The sequence below is a fragment of the Sinocyclocheilus grahami genome, unplaced genomic scaffold (assembly GCF_001515645.1).
Source record: "Sinocyclocheilus grahami isolate Dianchi unplaced genomic scaffold, SAMN03320097.WGS_v1.1 scaffold135.1, whole genome shotgun sequence".
In the NCBI taxonomy this organism is placed as follows: domain Eukaryota; kingdom Metazoa; phylum Chordata; class Actinopteri; order Cypriniformes; family Cyprinidae; genus Sinocyclocheilus; species Sinocyclocheilus grahami.
The window spans coordinates 633057-654116 of record NW_015505314.1 but is presented as its reverse complement, the minus strand read 5'-3'; the positions used below and the strand labels follow the sequence as shown (position 1 = coordinate 654116).

Below are 21060 nucleotides of genomic sequence, written 5' to 3'. Positions count from 1 at the left end.
TTGCAAATCGCTGCAGCCCATGATTGCTCATGTGGAAAGAATAACTTTTTTTCTCTTCCTCTAGAGGTTGGTAAACTGGAAAGCACTTTCTGACTTAAGCTGAATTAGATGTAAATTGGTTAAAAGCTTGATTATGAAAAATACTCTAGAGGGAAGCTCAAACTTAATAAAAGGATCGTATTTTACATTGTTTTTCCTAAGTATTACCCCGTGATATATGTCTATTATCTGCACTAACTTGTTAAAGTCCATGACAAATTAACATTGCCTAATGCGTTGAACTCTTTGGAACAAAGGACTAATGGACAATATGCATAATAATTAGGTGACACAAAAATCTACACAAGATGCTAGAGAGACCTATCTTGTGTGTATCTAGACATAATGAGTTGTGTGGCTCAGTGTTAATGGCATATTGACAGTGTGCTTTCAGCTTTCTGGCTGCATACCTCCCTTTCATCTTTAACGCTTCGGAGTGCCATACAGTAGCACTTGTGTTTACAGGTGTGTTGAAGTCTTGAAGTCAGCCAAGTGAAAAAGCTGTAAAACATCAACCTGGACTATTAGCGTGATGGAATTTAGACAGCTAGAAAAGCATTAGTAGCACAGGAGTTCACAAATATGAGATGACCCAGACTTCAGTATTATGAGGAAAATGAGTTACATTCAAAACTGGAAGCAATTCACCTGTGCTCCCATGAGAACGCACTGTCATCGTGAAAAGCACCCACTGGATAGCATGGCTAATTATAGCTGTCCAGCATCAAAGGTCCACTTTGAAATTAGCATAGACACACTCACTTGGATGTTCCATAGAGTCACTGGGTCATGTTCACTAATAATTGACTAATTCACACACACATATTTGTTCTTAATCTTGTGGTAATATTAATGAATTTGGCTTTTTTTAATTAACCAACTTTGCCCGAGGTTAGTCATTTGTATAAACACACCAAAATGATCTCCATATAAGGACTTTACACACAACCTTTCTTTACTCTCAGCAACCTTAAAAAGCTTGTGTCTGATGAAATACTTATTTAATGTAATGTTTGTAAACATTTATAAGGCCACCAAGAGTGATTGTGTGTGTGTGTGTGTTAGTTGTTCCTGTGTTTAAAAAAAAAAAAAAGTAGAATATAAAAGTTGTTGACGAATCATGAATTGTTTGTGAAAATGATTGTATGCAGATATCCTGGATAAATTTGTACTCACGTGTGGTTAGTTAGCATAGCCACGTAAGCCTCTGCTGCGAAATGTTGTAACTTTAAAGTCTTTCCCATTTAAAATTGACCATGTATTGATGAAAAGTGTCTTTGCTACATGACAGTCACAGCCAACAGTCACTGACGATGTCTGCTATTCTTTAGAAAGCCAGTGAGAAATGTTTTCTGTGAGCATCCAGCTACAGTTTGTATCAGCTCAAGATAAACAGATTGATGTGCATCTCGTCAACCAAGCCTTTCTGCCAAGGTAGCTGCCTCTCCTGAGAAGAAATCACTGGCGTTGAGATCGATCCATCTTCCAGCAATTTGCTTTTCTTATTTAGAGTATGATTTATCAACAAATTGAGCTTTAAGACGATGTTGGCAAGTGATTTAATGGTCGTAATGGATTCATTTTCTTTTCATTATGTTATTACACGCTTGGGTAGCCGGCGGTATTGTGAGATATTCTAGTTGTCGTGATGAGGCAGTCTTTGCGCAGTCTTCAGTCAAAGCTCGCCCCGAGAAGACATGGGTCGTGAGAGTGGAGACGTTCCATTTGCCCCTATTTCCTGTGACCTGTCATTAGCATGCCCATCATAGGCTATCACGGTGGAAAGACACCCGGCTCTGGGACTTGTTGTCATTGTGTAGCTATTGATTGATAGATGATGAGAGATGATGTGAGTTTCAAACACTAGTGACAGCTTAATGACTGTGCAGGGCTCCTTTTGGGCTCCCATAGTGCAAATCTATGCTGTCAGATGTGGTTTTTAAACTGTTTGTAGTTGTATTTTGATTGCTGTGAACTGGTATTTGGTAGGTCAGGTAATGGATGAGAGTGTCACCGCTTGACGTCGGCCAGTATTTGGACAAAAACTGGGTACAGGAATTTTCTATGTTGTTTGCTTCTAATATTAGGCCTATATGTGTGGTACTTGGGTTTATGGGAACCGGTGAGTAAAGGTTTTTAGAGTTGTTAAAGTGTTGGAGAGTCAACGATAAAGAAGAAATTCCCAAAAAATCTTTTAAAATTCAAGTTTAAGTTCTTAGAATTACTATAGTATTCTGGTTGGTTTCATATGGTTTCATTTTCAAGAAGTTTAAAATTAATAAATGCAATGCAGTCGTGTCTAATGATGCTGTGTGTGGTGAGAAATGGTACATTTATGAATTAATAATAAATTAAAATAATAAATATAATTCACTTCTTATGTCACATCACATGACATTTTACAGCCTTAACTAACCTTGGCTTGTCATAAAAAGGTAAATTTATCTGATATTTTTAAGACACTTGTTGGCCTTTTAATAAAAGATATCCACAACTAAAATAAGATTTTCTTATCATCAGGATTTTTTCTTCATTATGATATCAGGACAGTTTTAACACCCTGACATTTTTTTTTACTTCTTGCCCTGCAAAAAAAATATCAAAAAGAAATGAAAACATTCTTATCAGAGAAGAGGTGTTCGAACCTTTAAATGTTTACATTTCTATGTTTCTATGTTTAAATGACATTTTTAATTTGTTTTTGAATAAATGAATAGATACTGAAAATAATGAGCGTCGTGTCTTTGACCCTGGAGTCTTTCAGGTGTTTACTGTTGGCACTCCCGCAGTGAGCTCCCTTAATATGCAGAGTTTAGAAATACCCCAGTGCTTTCTCAGCTAGCAGCAATTAGCACAAACTCCTTGCTGGCTAATTACAGCTCTGCTACATGCAGGATGCAGGAATACATTAACACTTCAGTTTGTCATTTTAACACATTGCTTAATATACATACACTTTGAACTGTTCTCATTGTACTCTCAGTGAGGGGTGGTGTGCGTTGATTTCTTTCTAAATAGCTTGGAAATTGTTAGCATTTAAGGTAGTAAAATGGATGTTAAATATTTTACCACCACACACTTTTCTAACTGTTTTAGGCTTGTTTAGCTGGTCTCCCAACCTGAGCAAGCTGCTGTTCATCTGGTCGGCCAGCTGTTATTCTAGCCTGGGGTGCGCTCCCAAAGGCAGCTATGGTCTCAAGTTCCATCGTTACCAACAGAGTTCAATGGAACTTGCGACCATAGTTTGCTAACAGTGCTTTAGGGAAATGCACCCCTGAGCAACTAACAAGAGCTTAAAAGCCCTGTAAGATTATAGTAGCAAAACTGACTAGCTTGGTGGCTAGCTAAGACACAGCATACCACCTTAGGCTATTTAGGGATGCCCAATTATTCTCCTGGCGGACCAACATCCTGCAAAGTTTACCTCCAACCCTGAATAAATACACCTGAACCGGGTAATAAAGGTAATTTGGAGTGCTAGAGACTTCCAAACAGGAAGTTGGGCACGCCTGGTCCAGTTTAAACTGTTTTTAGCATCCTAGTCTCATAACAAGGGTAAAATGGATGCCAACTAATGTTATAATGGTGCTACATGACAAATGCCATAAGAGAATGTTTTGCTGTGAAAGTGTTATTAGACTTGACTTGGCTTGGACGTGAATTCTTATCATACACTAGCAGTCAAATACCATTTTTTTTATCATGTTTAAAACAGTACGTTTAATATGCTTTAAAATGTAATTTATTATAGAAAAACTTTTATTTATTATAAGCTGCTTAATAATTTTGTAATTTTGTGATATTTTTTTCAGAATTGTTCATGAACATTGGGTTCAATGAACCGCATTTACTTGAAATAGAAATCTCATTATATATGTCTTTATTGTCACTGTGTCTTTGCTGAATAAAAGTATTTCTTCTTTCTTTTAGAATGATTATTAGAGTGATTAGAATGATTTCTGAAGGATGATGTGACATGGAAGATTAGAGTAGACAGTTTTGGTTTTGTTTTTTTTACATTTTTGGAAAACACCATTACTCCAGGCTTGTATGTTTCATTTTGTATGAACGAGATTGCGTTATTATTTTCACCTTAAAGACTCAAAACCCTGACATTTTGTTTTTCTTCCTCCCTTATTCTTTTTTTCTGTCTGACAGACTGTCAGACAGCACATGTGGCACTCTGTATATAAATGAAGTAAACCAGTTAGCCGGAAACCTGTTCTGTTTGGCTCATGTTGAGCTTTGCTATAAAAACCTTTTTTTGTTGTTGGATGAACTTTCTAGCTGCTGATTAAGCACATGGCACGAACCCTTATAGGACTCGCTGACCTGAACTAACTCCTGCCTTTCTCTTTTCTCTGTAGGTACAACCAGACAGCCTAAAGAAGGAGAGGTTCCGGGAGTAGACTACAACTTTGTGACCGTTGAGCGGTTTGTGGAATTGGAGAGAAGTGGAGCTTTGCTGGAAAGTGGAACTTATGAAGGTAAATTGGCTAGGTTGCACAACCACATATTATGTTTTTGCCCCATTATCTCATTGCTACCATTATGGATTTGATAATGTCCTAAACTAAACCAACCAATTAAGCATTGAAGTGATGGTTTTTGTGCTGTGGACATAAGTAATACCTCAAATCAAGTTTCTTGAGGTGAAGTGAGCTATTAATATTACTACTCTAAGCCATTTTTAACCTAGTGAACGGCAAAATCAACTAAATAATCCCATAGACTTACATTTAAGGAGGGAATGGTGTCATATTTAAAGGGGTCATATGATGTTGCTAAAAAGAACATTATTTTGTGTATTTGGTGTAATGAAATGTGTTTATGCAGTTTAAAGTTCAAAAAACACATTATTTTCCACATACTGTTCATTATTGTTTCTCCTCTATGCCCCGCCTTTCTGAAACGTGTCGATTTTTACAAAGCTCATCGTTCTGAAAAGCGAGGTGTGCTCTGATTGGCCAGCTATCCACTGCATTGTGATTGGCCGAGTACCTCAAGCGTGTGACGGAAATGTTACGCCCCTTAACACACTGTGGTGCCCGGTGTCCCGGCCGGAGGGACGAGACAAAAACATTAAAACCCATTATAAACGAGGCATTTGTTGCATCCAGTGGGGACATAATTACTGATTATAATGGCTTTTACTGTCTTTTTACTGTAGGATCAGGAAACAGTCCTCCATAAAATGCGCTGGACACATCTGAATATTTGGGTTGAACTGTTCTGGAACAGTGTTGTAAATGCAACTTAACCACTGATTTCTAGTCGTGTCCTCTTTTGGAAGGCCAAACTAAGTAGATTCGCACACGGCGGGCTATAGTGAGCGGCGGCCGGCATCCTAGAGTGAGCGGAGGCCGGCTTGAGTGAGCGGCGGCGGGTGGACTTGAGTGAGCGGAGGCGGGTGGGCTTGAGAATGGCGCGGCCGGCGGATTCGACAAAGGAGCGTCCGGCAGGCTTGCGGCAACCACATGTGACGACCCCGGGCTGGACTCCGCTTCGTCCACGGTGAAAGCCAATCCGGCGATCCACAGCTCGAAGTTGATGTATCTCCTCAGCAACCAGCACGGATCAGCTCCAGGCATGACAAAGTGGATATCGTCCTCTTTTGGAAGGCCAAACAAAGTAGTTTAGCTTTCACAACGAAACACAGCGTCTTCACGACATGGTGGAGGCGGCAACAACAATACTACAGCGAGAATAAAAGTTACGCCTTCTTTCTTTGCGTGAACATTTGGGCGGCGTTATGCAAATCTTCCCACATTGTGACGTAGACATGTGGGGGCGTGTTAGAACGAGCCTTTTTAGGTAGCCGTGGCTGACTCTTAACTTTTATAAAGAATATCTCTTTGGATTTGAGACTTTAGTCTTTGCAACTTTACCGACCTTCTTTATGCACCAAGAGCTTGTAACACTCCAAAGAGAAAGGAAAAATTGAAATCGCATCATATGACCCCTTTAAGATCAAAATGTCATAAGCCAGGTTTCTATCCACATATTTTTAGGCACTCTTTGGCTAGATTAAAACACAGAGATGCAAATAAAATGTTCAAAATGTGCAAAAAAAAAAAAAACTCGCTTTAGGTGGAAACATTGTTTTATTCAGTAAGAAGACATTTGCATAAACTGCAATAGAAACATGTTTACCAGGAAAATTCATAGTTGTGCATCAAAAAGGTGTGACTTTGCCTGAACAAGTTACATGAATGAATATTTATCTCAGAGAACAAAAGAAAATGTTGCTTTGGTCATTCTAAAATGCCAGAGCCAAAGCCTGTCATTACAACGATTGGCTATTATTACCACCTTGAACTGTCTGACACACTCTCACTCCCCAGACATAAGACGTCTTCTGCCAATTGCTAACAAATATGTTCTTCAGAGCATTTTGTTTGCGTAAGTAATTATTGCAAATAATAATGAGCCACAGTGGCCACAACTTGTATTTCTATTTTGTGTTATTTTTCCATTTTTGTTATTTCTGTAAGGTTTTTTTTTTTTTTGCGATTAATCTGATTTTTGAGTCCCTTGTAGAGAACAGATCTTGGGAAAGTATCTGATTTGCGGTAACTCTGGTTAATTCGCAGTGTGATATAAAAATACCCTAAAGGGAATGTGATTCTCTGGGGTCTTGTGAGCTTAGCCTTTCTTAGCAACATTAGCAACATATTAGTGCACTGCTGCCTCTCACAGCTTTATTAATGTCATTGGTTCCTTTGTGGCTACTTGAATATTTTAAGTAAGTGTCACTCAAAACAGTAAGTAAATTGTTTTATTTGCCTTGAAAGTAGCTGTGACTTAATAAAACCTAGTAAGTATAACAACTAAGTAAAGATAACTAATTAAATCTAAGTAAGGTAAACTATTGGATTTTACAGTGCAGTGACTGAAAGCAACAGAAAATAATCTTCGTATGTGAAATACATCAGCTCTTCTCTTCTACTCTGTTTCTCTCTTGTTAATTCTTCCTCAGTGTTCATAACAGTGATTTTGATTTTCAATATGTTTTTTAAAGAATGTGACTAGCACAGAAAAGAGCTCTGAGACTGTTTCTCAGCTCAGCTTTAATAATGTAACATCAGGTATAAGAGTGGGATTTTTGGTGGGATTTTGAAATCTAATATAGGTTCCTTTGTGGCTACTTGAATATTTTAAGTAAGTGTCACTCAAAACAGTAAGTAAATTGTTTTATTTGCCTTGAAAGTAGCTGTGACTTAATAAAACCTAGAAAGTATAACAACTAAGTAAAGATAACTAATTAAATCTAAGTAAGGTAAACTATTGGATTTTACAGTGCAGTGACTGAAAGCAACAGAAAATAATCTTCGTATGTGAAATACATCAGCTCTTCTCTTCTACTCTGTTTCTCTCTTGTTAATTCTTCCTCAGTGTTCATAACAGTGATTTTCAATATGTTTTTTAAAGAATGTGACTAGCACAGAAAAGAGCTCTGAGACTGTTTCTCAGCTCAGCTTTAATAATGTAACATCAGGTATAAGAGTGGGATTTTTGGTGGGTTTACAAAGGATTTTGAAATCTAATATATAAACTAGTCTTTAAATCCCTGGATACAAAAACATACTAACTCGTAACATATATACAGTGACTAAGTACATATCAGGTATATCAAGAGCTATCCTGTGAACTTAATTTTTCTAAGAATCTTGAGCATTCATACCACAATGTAATTTCCACTGCATCAGATTATGTATTGAGTTTATTAGCATTCTGTGATGGTTATATCTGAATAAAATATAGGTCTCATTTGTCAAATATACTTTTGTAATGACTGTAAATGTGTCTGAAATTTATTAGAATCATTTTTTATTATTATTTTATTATTTATTACTGTTTTTTTGGCAGTACATAAAAAATGAGAAAAAAGAAGAAACATTCATATTAACATGAAAATGTTTTTATAATTAGATTAAATTCACTTCATTGCAGTAAAATTCATTATAAATTATATTTAAGACTACAATAAGCTGATAATTATTGCAAAGAAAGGGAAATAAATAAAAGCACATGAAATATTGCATTTAAGTATTTTATTATTTGATGAGAAAGAGGTCACGATACACATGAAAGTATCACAGCTGTGTAGAAAATTAATCAGATACAGTGCAGTTGTACATGTACAAACAAACGATAGATAGATAGATAGATAGATAGATAGATAGATAGATAGATAGATAGATAGATAGATAGATAGATAGATAGATAGAGAGATATCCATTCTTATTTATGAGTTACAGCTGTTGCACGCTGCAGCATCATGTCAGGTAGTGACCCAGGGAGAATTGAAGGCGTACTCAACCAGATGCCTTGCTCTCCTCTAGAGCCTGTTCATCCCAGGGGAGCCATGGGACTTTCACTGAGTCTGTAAACATAGAACAGCTCTCGGTCATTTGAGCAACAGTTTGTGTGTGGTGTTGTACTGGTGTCAGAGTCCTGGCTGAATGGACTTTTGAGTTGTTTTGTTTTGTTTGCAAAGACAATATTTTCACTGACTGAGCAATGCGAATACCACACTCAGAGCAGTAAGATATTATGAACACATCATGTTTGCCTAGTCATCTGACTAGTCTTGTAGTCATCATCTAGTCATCTAGGTTATTTTTCATATTTTTATATAAAGCTAATTATAAGTATACTACTATATATGTAGATTAGGGTGTTGATGGTTTAGTTTAACAATTATTAAAAATGGTTAACACTTACTATGGGTCCTGTGCGTGCAATACTTAGCTTAGCTCAACGACACTTAACCATTTTTTTATCCTAAACTGTGTTTTTACATTCAATTTAAAATGTAAAATCTTTTTTTTATTATTAAATTTCTATAAACATGTTAAAATATTGTTGACTTGCTAAAAATGAGTTGTATGTATATGTATTATACTCCCATACTCACTACTGTTAAAAAGTTTGGGGGTAATTAAGGTTATTCTTTTTTTATTCAGTAGGATACATATAATTTATCAGAAGTTATAGATTTATGTTTCAAAATTGATAATTGGTGTTCTTTTGAACTTTCTATTCATCATTTCGAAATCCTGGGGGGAAAAAATGTATTACGGTTTCCACAAAAATATTAAGCAACACAATCGTTTTCGAATTTGATAATAGAAGAAATGTTTCTGGAGGACCACAGTTATTAAAATAGACAATTGTTATTAACCGTTATCACACTGTTTACTGTATTTTAGATAAGGCTTCTCTTTCAAAAACATGACAAAATATTACCAACCCAGAAATGTTTAACCGTACTGTGTGTGTGTGTGTGTGTGTGTGAATCAGCCATTTAAATGAATCAAATGAATGAATGACTCAGTTGCTTACTCATTAAGATATATAATGTATATATAATATAAGATTTTTTCATTTTAAAATGTCTTTTTTTTATGTTTCGAACATAACTGCAATTAAAACCAAATCTACACTCTTAATTACTGCACACCAAACCTAATACTACACCAAAAATACATATTTTTTTAAATAATTAATAAACGTTGTTTTCTTTATTCTTGAATCACTTTCATGTCATGTTGCCGGAAGTTCCTAAAAGTTGTGTTTGCAGATGTAGCTCACTTCTGGAAGCAATTTTGTCCCCAAAGTAACTAAACACCCACTGGAGAAAGGTGCCTTGTTTATTGCCTGAGAGGCTGATACTGCATCTTTCTCCATTTGCAGAGTTGTAACTTCATGGTGGCAGAGCTTACATTATAAACTATTAAAAGTAAATTATGCATCAAATGTCTGATTGGTTCCAGATAACTATTACGGCACCCCGAAGCCCCCGGCAGAGCCCAGCCCACTGCTGCTGAATGTAGCTGAGCAGCTGTTGCCAGGCGCTACACCCAGATCACAGGGCAAACGCAGACGTAACAAGTCCGTCAGCAACATGGAGAAGGCTGGCATCGAGCCGCCTGAAGAGGAAGAGGAGGAGAGGCCCGTCATCAACGGCAACGGAGTGGCCATCACCCCAGGTGAGGAGCTCTCAATCAGTTTAAGAAGAAGAGAGATCTTGTCATGTGCGGCTCTCCAGTGTAGTAAGTTAATTTACAGCTGTGACCTCAGGTCAGGGTTACTAGCATAGAGGTGACTACTGTCGAGCCACTAGGTGCATCATATATCATAGCAACCACCTCCATTCTAAATTATATCATAGTAACTACTGTTGTCAGGGAAATAGCCTAGCAACTGTCGCACCAGCATGTTATCACACATTCCCTGGTTTTCACTCTCGGAAACGTGCATCAAGTCTGGATGTACTGAAAAAACCTTTTGTTTTCTTCTGGCTTTAATACAGCAGCATGACATAGTGAATTAGAATCTAACACAGTGAGATAATTGTTGACATGTAGTAATATAAAGAACTGCCAGAGGAAAATGTATTGCTCAGAGCTCTTTAATAGCTCAGTGCACTTAAATTCAACATGAAATCAAAATTGACCCTATTTGCTTTCTTAATACAAGTTCCTGGTCTTATTGTGCACGATTCATCAATCCATGTTGTTTGAAAAAAGGAGAAAAATATAATACTTGCTCTGCTTCAAAAACAACTTTCAGTTAACATCGACTGGAAATAATGTTAACCAAAGGCCAAATAGCTCTTTAGGCATTGTTTTCTAAGGTTTTCTATAATCTTGCCAGTATTCATTTAATGTTGCTTAAAGGCACAATATGTAAGATTTTTTTATTAAAATATCCAAAAACCACTAGAACAGTGTTATATATTTTGCTGACTTGTGTACTTACATTATCCCAAATGTTTCGAAGAATGTTTAAATCCAGAGAAATAAGCTATTTTATCTAGTGACACGGAGCGTGTCCATAGTGTCATTGTGCCACCTGCCAATGACGTCATAACCCCTCGACGACCGCACAGAGTAGCATTATAACAGAACTTTCAAACGTATCTAGTATGATAAAACAGCGCTGCTTTTTTTCCCCACATACGCACGACCGGAAGGAGCGGAAGGAGCGGAAGCGGTCGACTGTGGCATAATAAAAGCTCCGCTGCTTTTGAGCAGTGTGTCACGCTTGTTCAGCGGCTTTGTTTCGCTTCGACAGCTTTCAGCCTCACCCTGCTTCATTCTACTACGTTAATAAATCATTAGCTCATCCATGAACATGATTTCTGCCCGAATCCCGTCGGATTGCTTCGGCTGTGGGGATGAAGACGACAACTCCCATGATTCCACACTCAGTCATGGCGTCATCTAACTAGGCCTTTGTCTATTTGTTTATTTTGAATACGTGCCCTCTAGCGGTGAAAATTACATATTGTGCCTTTACTGTTGATGTAGTGATGTTTAGGGCAATAATGGCAAATAAATACCCTAAAGGGGTAGTTCACCCAAAAATAAAAATTCTGTTATAATTTACTCAACCTCATGTCACCCAAACCTATAAGATGTTCATTCATCCTCAAAACACTAATTAAGACATTTTAACGTAACCTGAGAGATTTTGGTAACACTTTATTTTAAGGACCAATTCTCACTATTAACTAGTTGCTTATTAGCACGCATATTGGCTGTTTATTAATACTTAAAAAGCACATATTAATGCCTTATTTTGCATGAGCATATTTTAGATCCCTTAATCCTACACATACCTAAACTTTACAACTACCTTACTAACTATTAATAAGCAGCAGATTTGGATTTTATTGAGAGAAAACTCTTAATTAATAGTGAATATGTGTTCCTTATTCTAAAGTCTTACCGAGATTTGTGTACCTCCATTGAACTTCTACCAAAACTTGATGCTTCCAAAAGTATTGGCATTGCAACAGAAATCCATATGAACTGAGCTGTTTAGTCCAAGTCTTCTTCTTTATATGTTGAATAGATTTAATTTAGGCTGTTTTTCCACATATAAACCACAATTAAAATTGATCAATGCACATACATAGAGCAAATCAAATATGGTAAATGGAAGCTCACCTGTACTTGCTTGATGTGCTTGATGAACCTAATTGGTTCTTGTGCCTTAAAGGAGACATATTATGCCCCTTTTTACAATATGTAATATAAGTCTCTGGTGTCCACAGAATGTGTCTGTGAAGTTTCAGCTCAAAATACTCCACAGATAATTTATTATATCATTTTGAAAATGCCTATTTTGAGTGGAAGCAGAAACACGCTATTTTTGGGGCCTGTCTCTTTAAATGCAAATAAGTTGCTGCTCCCCGCCCCCTTTTCCAGAATCATGTTTATCGCTCTGAAATCATGCGTTTTAAACCATATGAGTTTAAACTTCTGATATACGTTTTCTTGCGCGCACATATCTGAAGCACACGGACAGAAAGTGGCTGTCACATGTGAGTACTTAACTAAGTTCTCATTCACACACAAGTTTACGTTAAAAACACACATGAGTTACAAAAAACAGTCGGTTATGTCTGTGAAGGTAAACAGCTGGGAAATAAATCGCATGTTTATTTTAGATCTGTGTAGCAGCAGCAAGATACATTAAATAAATCCACTGCTCTCTTGTCTCCTCTGAGGCTGGGACTCTAAATAGTGTTCTGTTCTCTCTGTGCAGCCAAAGACAGAACAGTTAGCATGTTTTGCTCAAACTTTCGCCATGGCATTAGAACTGGTACACCGTTGTCGCTTGCGAAATAAAAATGACGGCGCCGTGGGTGTAAACATACAGAATAAGGGGCGGTAATATTATAATGAGATCACTTTGCCACGTCACCAAGGAACCGAAATCAGACACGCTCGTTTTCTCAGACGCTTGCAAAAAAAGGCTTACCAAAACAAAGTTACTGGGTTAATCTTTTTCACGTTTCCATGGTTGGTAGATGCACTGGGGACCTGATTATAGCACTTTAAACCTGGAAAAGTCAGATTTTCATGATGTTTCACCTTTTAGCAGGTACAGTACCATATTTGACTTTTGTGTTTCAAAGATGAATGAAAGTCTTATGAGTTTGGAACAACACAAGGCTGAATAATTGATGACAAAATGCTCTTTTTTGGGGGTCAACCAACCCTTCAGCCTCCACATTCTAGTCAAAAAAGTGGGTAAATATTCTTTCACTCAGAAATATGTAACATTATGGACATAAAATGAGTTGCAAATGGTGTTTGTCAACTTCACTAAAGTATCAACTTTGTCTTTGAAAGTTTTTCTTAAAATTCTTTGGGAAATAGAAACCAATAAGACAATTTTTGACAGCAGGTAAGCGTATATAATAAAGCTAGAATATTAATGTGGATAACCCAAATTGTAACGGGGCTGACGAGACGCGAGACGTGCGGATCCATGTGCGAGTTTTATTAAAACAGAAGAGGTCAGAAACACAGGCAGGGTCGAACAATGGCAAACAGGTATAATGAGGGCAAGACAGAAGAGTAATCCAAAACGGGCATGGTCGAAAAGTGGCTAACAATATCCAGAGGGCTTGACACGAGGGGTTATCCAATAACAATGCAAAGGTCCAGGCAGGGGCAAACAGTATCCGAACCGGGCAAGACGAGAGAGGTAATCCGAAGTACACAGGCAATAATCAGAAGACGAGGAAACAGACAAGGCAAGACTAGGCTAAGGCTATCGAAGGGAAAAAGGCTCCGTAGAGTAGCTATCGCTAAGAGAGTTATAAACGCATAGAATACTCGGCAGCCAGAACGGAGTGAGATTGGGTGTTAAATAGTGAATGAGTGATATGAAACAGCTGTGTGCAATCAGTGCTGTGTGCAATCAGGGCTGTGTGTAATCAGTGCAATGAATGATGGGATATGTAGTCGGGGTGATGTGCAACAGTGTGTAGTGCGAGAGTCAATGAAAATGGAAAGGGTGACCTCTGATGGCTAGCAGACGGAAGTTCATGGACCGGATACGTAACACAAATAATGTGGCCTTGGGATCTTATGTAAAATGTTTGAGCTCATATTGAAATCGCTGACTTTTCATTGCGCGCTTTGGTATCTTGCAATATCTGAGCACAGTCTGAGATGTTGATGAAATATCTGAGACACATTGTTAGGAAATAAGAATATTCTTTATTTCTGTTGTGCACCATCTTAGATGTATTGTTTTGGTATTTACAGTATATAAAACAAATATATGTTTTTTTACATGCCTGGAAAATATTCTCAATTTATCCACTATTGGCAAGTGTGGCAAAAAGACGATGTGCCCCTTTGATGATTTTAAATGTTGTCTAAATAGGCAGCTCACTAGGTTTTGGAACAGAGCTTGTGTGTGGAATTGAGTGAAGCTGTCCTCTCATTTTTCAGTTGATTAAAACATCAGTACTGCTGAATGTTATGGGGTTCGGTGTCTTTTTCTTTCGTCTCTCCCTCTCTCTTCCCCTCGATCTGTCTTTTGCGCCTTTCCTATGGGACCGCCATCCTCCATGACTCAAACTAGGACACGTTCGGCCCTCTATTTTTTTTTTTCGTCGTCTTCTCTCTCGCTTTCTCACTGCAGACTCCATTTTAATCACTCCGCTCTTATTTCACCGTCTCAGTCCGTCTAACTCCATCTCTGTCTGTTCTTCCATCTTTTCTAACATGCCCCTCTGACAGTGACCTCCTTTTCAATTCTCTCAGAAACTCCAAATCTCAGTTACATCTCCCTCTCAGAAATATTTTCTCTGTCTGTCTCGCTCACATTCGCCGGTTTCTCTGTAGACTTGGACTCTTAGTTTCACCAGCCGTCTCCCAGAATATTGCGCTGGATTGTTGTAAATTTGACAGCTTCTTTTTATAAGCGTAGCTTCTCTTGGTGATTATTTTGTTGAATCATATTACACCATTCATCTTTTTTATCGACATCTACTGTCTGATTCTTTTTAATTGATTGAGGTGTTTGAATCAGAGGTCTGCAGTTTCTCTTGTTAAAATGTTGTACATTTAGTTTAATTCTGGCAGTTTCTTTATGACATTGTTGAGAGTTATTTGATTACATAAAGCATGGTTTTTTAAGACTTCAGTTAAAAGCAGTTTTTCTTGCATTTTTCAGAGTCCAGTGAACATGAAGACAAGAGTACAGACGCCTCAGGAGAGATGCCCACCACATGCCCCTCCGAGACCTCCACAGATGCCCCTAAAGAAGAGACAGAACCACCAAAATCACCTCTCAAACTGGACGAGAATGACGAGTTGGATCCTCTGCCAGATAACTGGGAGATGGCGTACACTGAGAAAGGAGAAGTGTACTTTATAGAGTGAGTATCTGTATCGGTCTAATTTTCAGTGAATTCGAATTCTAAATTATAATCAGCATTATTTAAAGGTGCATTCAGTATTTTTTTACACAGAGATTTAAATGAATAGAATTAATAGTAATTTTGGAAAGAAGAGGAAAAAAAAGTAAAATCATGAACATTGAGCAGTATGCCATGTTTCGATCACATGACCAGCTAGATATATTAAATATATGTATATAATATAATATTGTATAATATGTGTAATATACAATTAGTAGTATTTTTTCAAGATTTTAATTATAAACTTCTATATATATTTATGTCGGCAACCATCAGAGTTGAGATGATTTTCGCACAGAACTGGGCTACTTTTAAACTGTTGCGTCAGGTTGCAGATATTTTCCCTATATTTGACTGAAATGCTTGTGTTGAAATATTTAATATTCTACTAATGATAAAACTGTGCTAGATGATTATTTTAGTGAAGGGAGTATGATCTGACATGACAACATGAAGCAAAATTTACTGAGTGCACCTTTGTATGGAATTCATTGAAGCTGTTTTTTGCGTGCATGCTCCAGACCATATTGAGCCTTGGTGCTCATGCAAGATATACAGGTTCTGATTCAGTGACATCTGTTGATTCCATTTACATTCTTTTTCAACTAGGTCAATTATAGATTTTTAGTTGTTTTGTTTTGTCACTTTTCATTTCATTTGTTTTTAACCATGGCTTTGTGATTAGCATCAGACCTTGTCCATACCCAGTGTTGTTTATTAAATGAGTTAATTTAGAGCCTGAATCACTAAAATTATTATCTAAATCAGGCAACGGCACAAACATGGACCAAAACCACTATAATCCAGCCACCTGAATCATCTCTTGTAAATGCTAAAAGTGTGTTGGACTGTACAGCGCATCTGGATATCAGCCCAGTTATAACACACTTTTCAACATTTGATCTATAGATGAATCACTGTTGCCATGATCAATAAAAATGTACACAAACATCTCTGTTTAAAACCAGTTTCCATGGGCTATAATAGTGTAACATTAATTGTACCATACTTTTTAATTTCACTCCTGAAGTTTAGGAACATCCACAAATTAATCATTCATTCCTTCATAAATACATAGATTGTCATTATTTAATGATGTTATATAAAGATAATGCATCTTACTGATTATTTATTCATACAAATTAAATTAGTAAAAAGCATACATAAATATACACACTTTGATTGCTAGGTGTTTTTCCACAGGGACAGTAGTTATTTTCTGTTCATAACATTGTACTGTTCATAACAGAAGCTTTATGTGAGTGACTCCGAATGATGTGAGGACAGTCTGCCACTGCTTTATGAAACACCACACGCACACAAACACAGTTTGCTCTGGCCCACACAGTGTGACTATTGAGGATTTAATGGAGTTGTCAAGCAGCCAATGGTGCCTTGTTTTTCTCGATCTCCCTCACAGACGGAGCGTCTTTAATTCTCAAACTGTAGACACTTCTCCATATGTCTATCTCTCACCATGAACACACACACACACACACACACACACTCATACTGGACCAAATTAATCATGACAAAATGTCTCTGTACATGCATTTAGTCACATTTAAACTCCCAAAGCAACCAAACATAAGCTGCGGAAATGCACTGTGCCAGTAGAATGTCTTTTGATATGCTTTTATATTAAATACATTTTCTGTTAGAGAGAGGTGAATCATAAAGAGACACTGGGGAGAAAGACACAAACTGAAAGACAGAGACACAAGGGCAGAAGTGTGGAGTGTCACAGAGAACGAGTGTAGAATGTCTTTTGATATGCTTTTATATTAAATACATTTTCTGTAAGAGAGAGGTGAATCATAAAGAGACACTGGGGAGAAAGACACAAACTGAAAGACAGAGACACAAGGGCAGAAGTGTGGAGTGTCACAGAGAACGAGCACATCAAAGGTGCACCATCTTTTCGCCCCTGGCTGCAATTTCTCTGGCCGGTCACTTGGCAGAGTGCCGTGAGTCGAGTCCCATCACTGAGACAGTCGAGTCTACCTTTCTCCCACTGATCTCAGAGCTGTTTCTTCTGCTACTTTAGACAAATATGTGTCTAACGCTAAGCCCCAAAACACACTGAATGTACGTGAATGCATAATATACATGAACAAAAATGCTTCTTGCTTGTGTTCCAAAATATGTTAGCATGCAATTAATAATACAACATTTTGGAAGTATTTGTTTAGCGTTGCTGTTGAGCATCATACCAAGCTATTTTGTTTTGTTTTTAGTTTAGTTTTTTGTTTTTGTTGTTTAGTTTTTGTTTTGGTTTTAGTTTGGATTTGTTTGTTTTTTTAGTTATTTAGTTTAGTTTAGTTTAGTTTAGTTTAGTTTAGTTTAGTTTAGTTTAGTTTAGTTTTGATTTGTTTTGGTTTGGTTGTTTCATTTTGTTTCATTATTAGTGTCAGACCTTGTCAGTGCCCAAATAATAAGGTACTAACCTGAGCTGCAACATTTTCCAATCCCATTAATTTTTTATAGGATTTAAATTATTGCATTTTGTAGCATTCAACAGCATTTAAATCATTTTGACATCAAAAATCATATCAAAAGCTGGCATCCACACTGACAATCAAAACTGAAATGGTATTGCGCAAACCCATGCTAGCCCTTGAGCTAATATAAAACAAGGTTTTACCTGGAAAACAAATAAGAACTTGAAGTGTTAGGAGTCACTACTGGGTAAAAGATTAGATTAGATCAACTTTATTGATCCAAAGGAAATTTGTGTTAAACACATACAATACGATATCTGCTGTTTAAAGTGGTCATATGATGCGATTTCAATTGATCATTTCTCTTTGGAGTGTTACAAGCTCTTGGTGCATAAAATAAATCTGTAAAGTTGCAAAGACTAAAGTCTCAAATCCAAAGAGATATTCTTTATAAAAGTTAAGAGTCAACCACACCTACCTAAAACGGCTCGTTCTAACACGCCCTCACATACCTACGTCACTATCTGGGAAGATTTGCATAACGCCGCCCAAATGTTCACGCAAAGAGGAATTCGGCCAATCACAACGCGCTGGATAGCTGGCCAATCAGAGCACACCTTGCTTTTTAGACCGATGAGCTTTGTAAAAATCAACGCGTTTCAGAAAGGCGGGGCATAGAGGAAAAACAATAATGTACAGTATGTGGAAAATAATGTGTTTTTGAACCTTAAACCACATAAACACATTTCATTACACCAAATACACAAAATAATGTTCTTTTTAGCAGCATCATATGACCCCTTTAAATACAATACATATATATAAAAGAGGGAATTTGTGAACTGCTTATACTTCACTGCTAACTCAATGTAATTGTAAGTAACTAATGAATGTAGCATTAATTAGCATAATTGGCCAATTAACAAGATGGTAATGTTGTATGAAATATTGAGACGGTAGTATCAAGATTTTAAACGGATCTCTGTCTGGTTCTTCCCTAGATGGGTTTCAGATGCAGTCAGAACTTTGTTGGAGGCTAAGATTAATTTCAAAGGCTATTAATTAGCGGTTGGTAAGCATGTTACACTACTAAGTCACAAAAATCTGCCAATTTTGCCAAATCTTTCAAAATAAATCTTTATTATGACTCCTGAAATTGGTCTCAGATGACAAAATGGTGAGGAACAAACATTGTGTGCTAAACAGTTTAGTGAAATCGCCGCTCATGTTCGGTTCTCCTCCCTCATAAGTCATTCACATCTTCCTCGCATCTGTGTCCTCCTCCTCTCTTTCTTGCTGTGCTAATGAGAAGCTTACAGCTAATTAAAAGTATCGATTGTCATTTTGTTAAGCTAAACTTTTTTCTCACCATCGTTTGGAGATAAAATCTCCGGAGACTTCCTTTCAGTCTCTCTCGTCTCCTCGGCATGATGATTTACAGTAACAGTTTGCAGCACTCTCATCTCTCTCTCTTCCTCTTCATCGCTTTTCCTTTTCTGCTCCATTTCTCTTCTCTCCAGCCACAATACGAAGACGACGTCCTGGTTGGACCCCCGGCTTGCGAAGAAAGCGAAGCCCCCTGAAGAATGCAAAGAGAACGGTTAGTGTTTATCTTTCATTTCTCTCTATTTGTTTTGACTCTGTTTGCTTTATTCTCCAAACAGATGGCCAAAAGACAAATGTTTAAAAAGCAACTAGCCACAAGAGGCCGTGCTTTAGTGATTTTTCCACAGTTTTGAAGTGTTACTAGACAAGACGTGAAGCAGAAATGGCTTATTGCTTTTAGAAAACAACAGCAAAGGTCTGATCTGATGAGATACCAATGTTGCTCAAATCAAGCAATATAGATCATTAGCCTAACTGCAGGTTGTTCATGGCTGCTTAGAGCTTTAAAATAATCAAAAATATGTTTTATGACATTTATGTAACTGTAGTATAAGGGCTATCAATATGTTTCTTTCAAGTCAAACATTATTTTTTATTATTGCTAGGTAAAATCATGCAGCCTTTGCTATTGGCTTTCGAAGCAGTTGGACAATTTTGTTTGGCAGACCATGTCAAACAATCCCATAGACATGGAAGAAAGGTCCAGAGCTGTATCTAAAGATGAGAATATTCTAGAGCAGGAGTAGCCAGCACTGTTCCTGTAGGGCTACCATCCTGCAGAGTTTACTGTAACTTCGACCCTAATCAAACACTTAATCAAGGTGTTCAGGATTACTTAAAAATCACAGCCAGGGGTGTTAGACGGAGTTAAAACTCAACTCTGCAAGAAGGTAGCCCTCCAGAAGCAGGGTTGGCTACCCTGTTATAGAAATTTGGGGTTAAACTCCTTGATGTGGGCTGGTGAACAACCACCTATAAAGCACTTAGAACAATGCTTGCCAAACCTGTCCTGTAGCACCCCAACAGAGCACATTTTCTGTCTCCATCATCTAACACACTTGATTCAACTCATAAATGGAGATTGCAAGAGCAAAATTGGGTGTGTCCGATAAGGAAGACATTCAGAATATGTATTGGTGTACACTACCATTATCTTAGCAACACAAAACACAATAGAAATCAGTTAGCAATGTCCTAGGCTACCAATCACAACACTCTAGTTAGCGATATCTGCAGCCACCCATAACTACTTAATAAATACATAGACAAAAACACTTGGTACAACTTAGCAACCACATAGCTATGTCTTTGCAATGACCCACGACATCCAAGCATTGTCGTCGCAAGTTGTGCACGGGCTAGCACCATAGCAGCAACTACCTAGCTGCATACTAGCAACCACCGAGAACACCCTAGTGTCCATCTCATAATGTCCTACCAACCCCAAACACCCTAGCAGCAGTATGACAACACCCTGGCAACCATCTACCAATGATATATCAACCACCAATAAATGCTAAAGCAAACACTTAGAACACCTTAGGAACCCCATTGCAATGCTTTGGCAATGTCATACAACACCTTGTAGGGGCATTGTAGTGGCAAATTTTGCACAGGACAGGCAAGAATACCCTAGCAACCACTTTAAAAGTGCCAAAAACACTCAGAACACAAACAAACAAGCACCTCTCAGAAACACCCTAGCAATTTTGCAATGCGCTACCAAACATCCCTTCAAAACTGCATACCAATACCATGGCAACCACCCAGAACACAGGAGAAACCACATAGCCATGCCTTAGCAACCACCCAAAACACCCTGACATGATGGAGGAAAGATTTGCATGACAAAGTACCTCTCAGAAACACCCTAACAACCATATAACAACCCTACCAAATATCCCTTCACAAACACATAGCAATGGTGTGGCAACCATCCAGAACACCCTAGTGACC

At 37.5% G+C, this 21060-nt stretch overlaps 1 protein-coding gene across 1 annotated transcript in view; it reads left to right on the top strand.

Moving 5' to 3' along the window:
- Positions 1-21060, top strand: part of LOC107590979 (membrane-associated guanylate kinase, WW and PDZ domain-containing protein 2-like) — a 189141-nt gene that overhangs the window by 84247 nt on the left and 83834 nt on the right. The window contains exons 3-6 of the mRNA XM_016279950.1: positions 4407-4526; positions 9819-10034; positions 15031-15235; positions 19239-19318. Coding sequence (XP_016135436.1) covers positions 4407-4526; positions 9819-10034; positions 15031-15235; positions 19239-19318 — 621 coding nt within the window. The remainder of the gene's footprint in view (positions 1-4406; positions 4527-9818; positions 10035-15030; positions 15236-19238; positions 19319-21060) is intronic.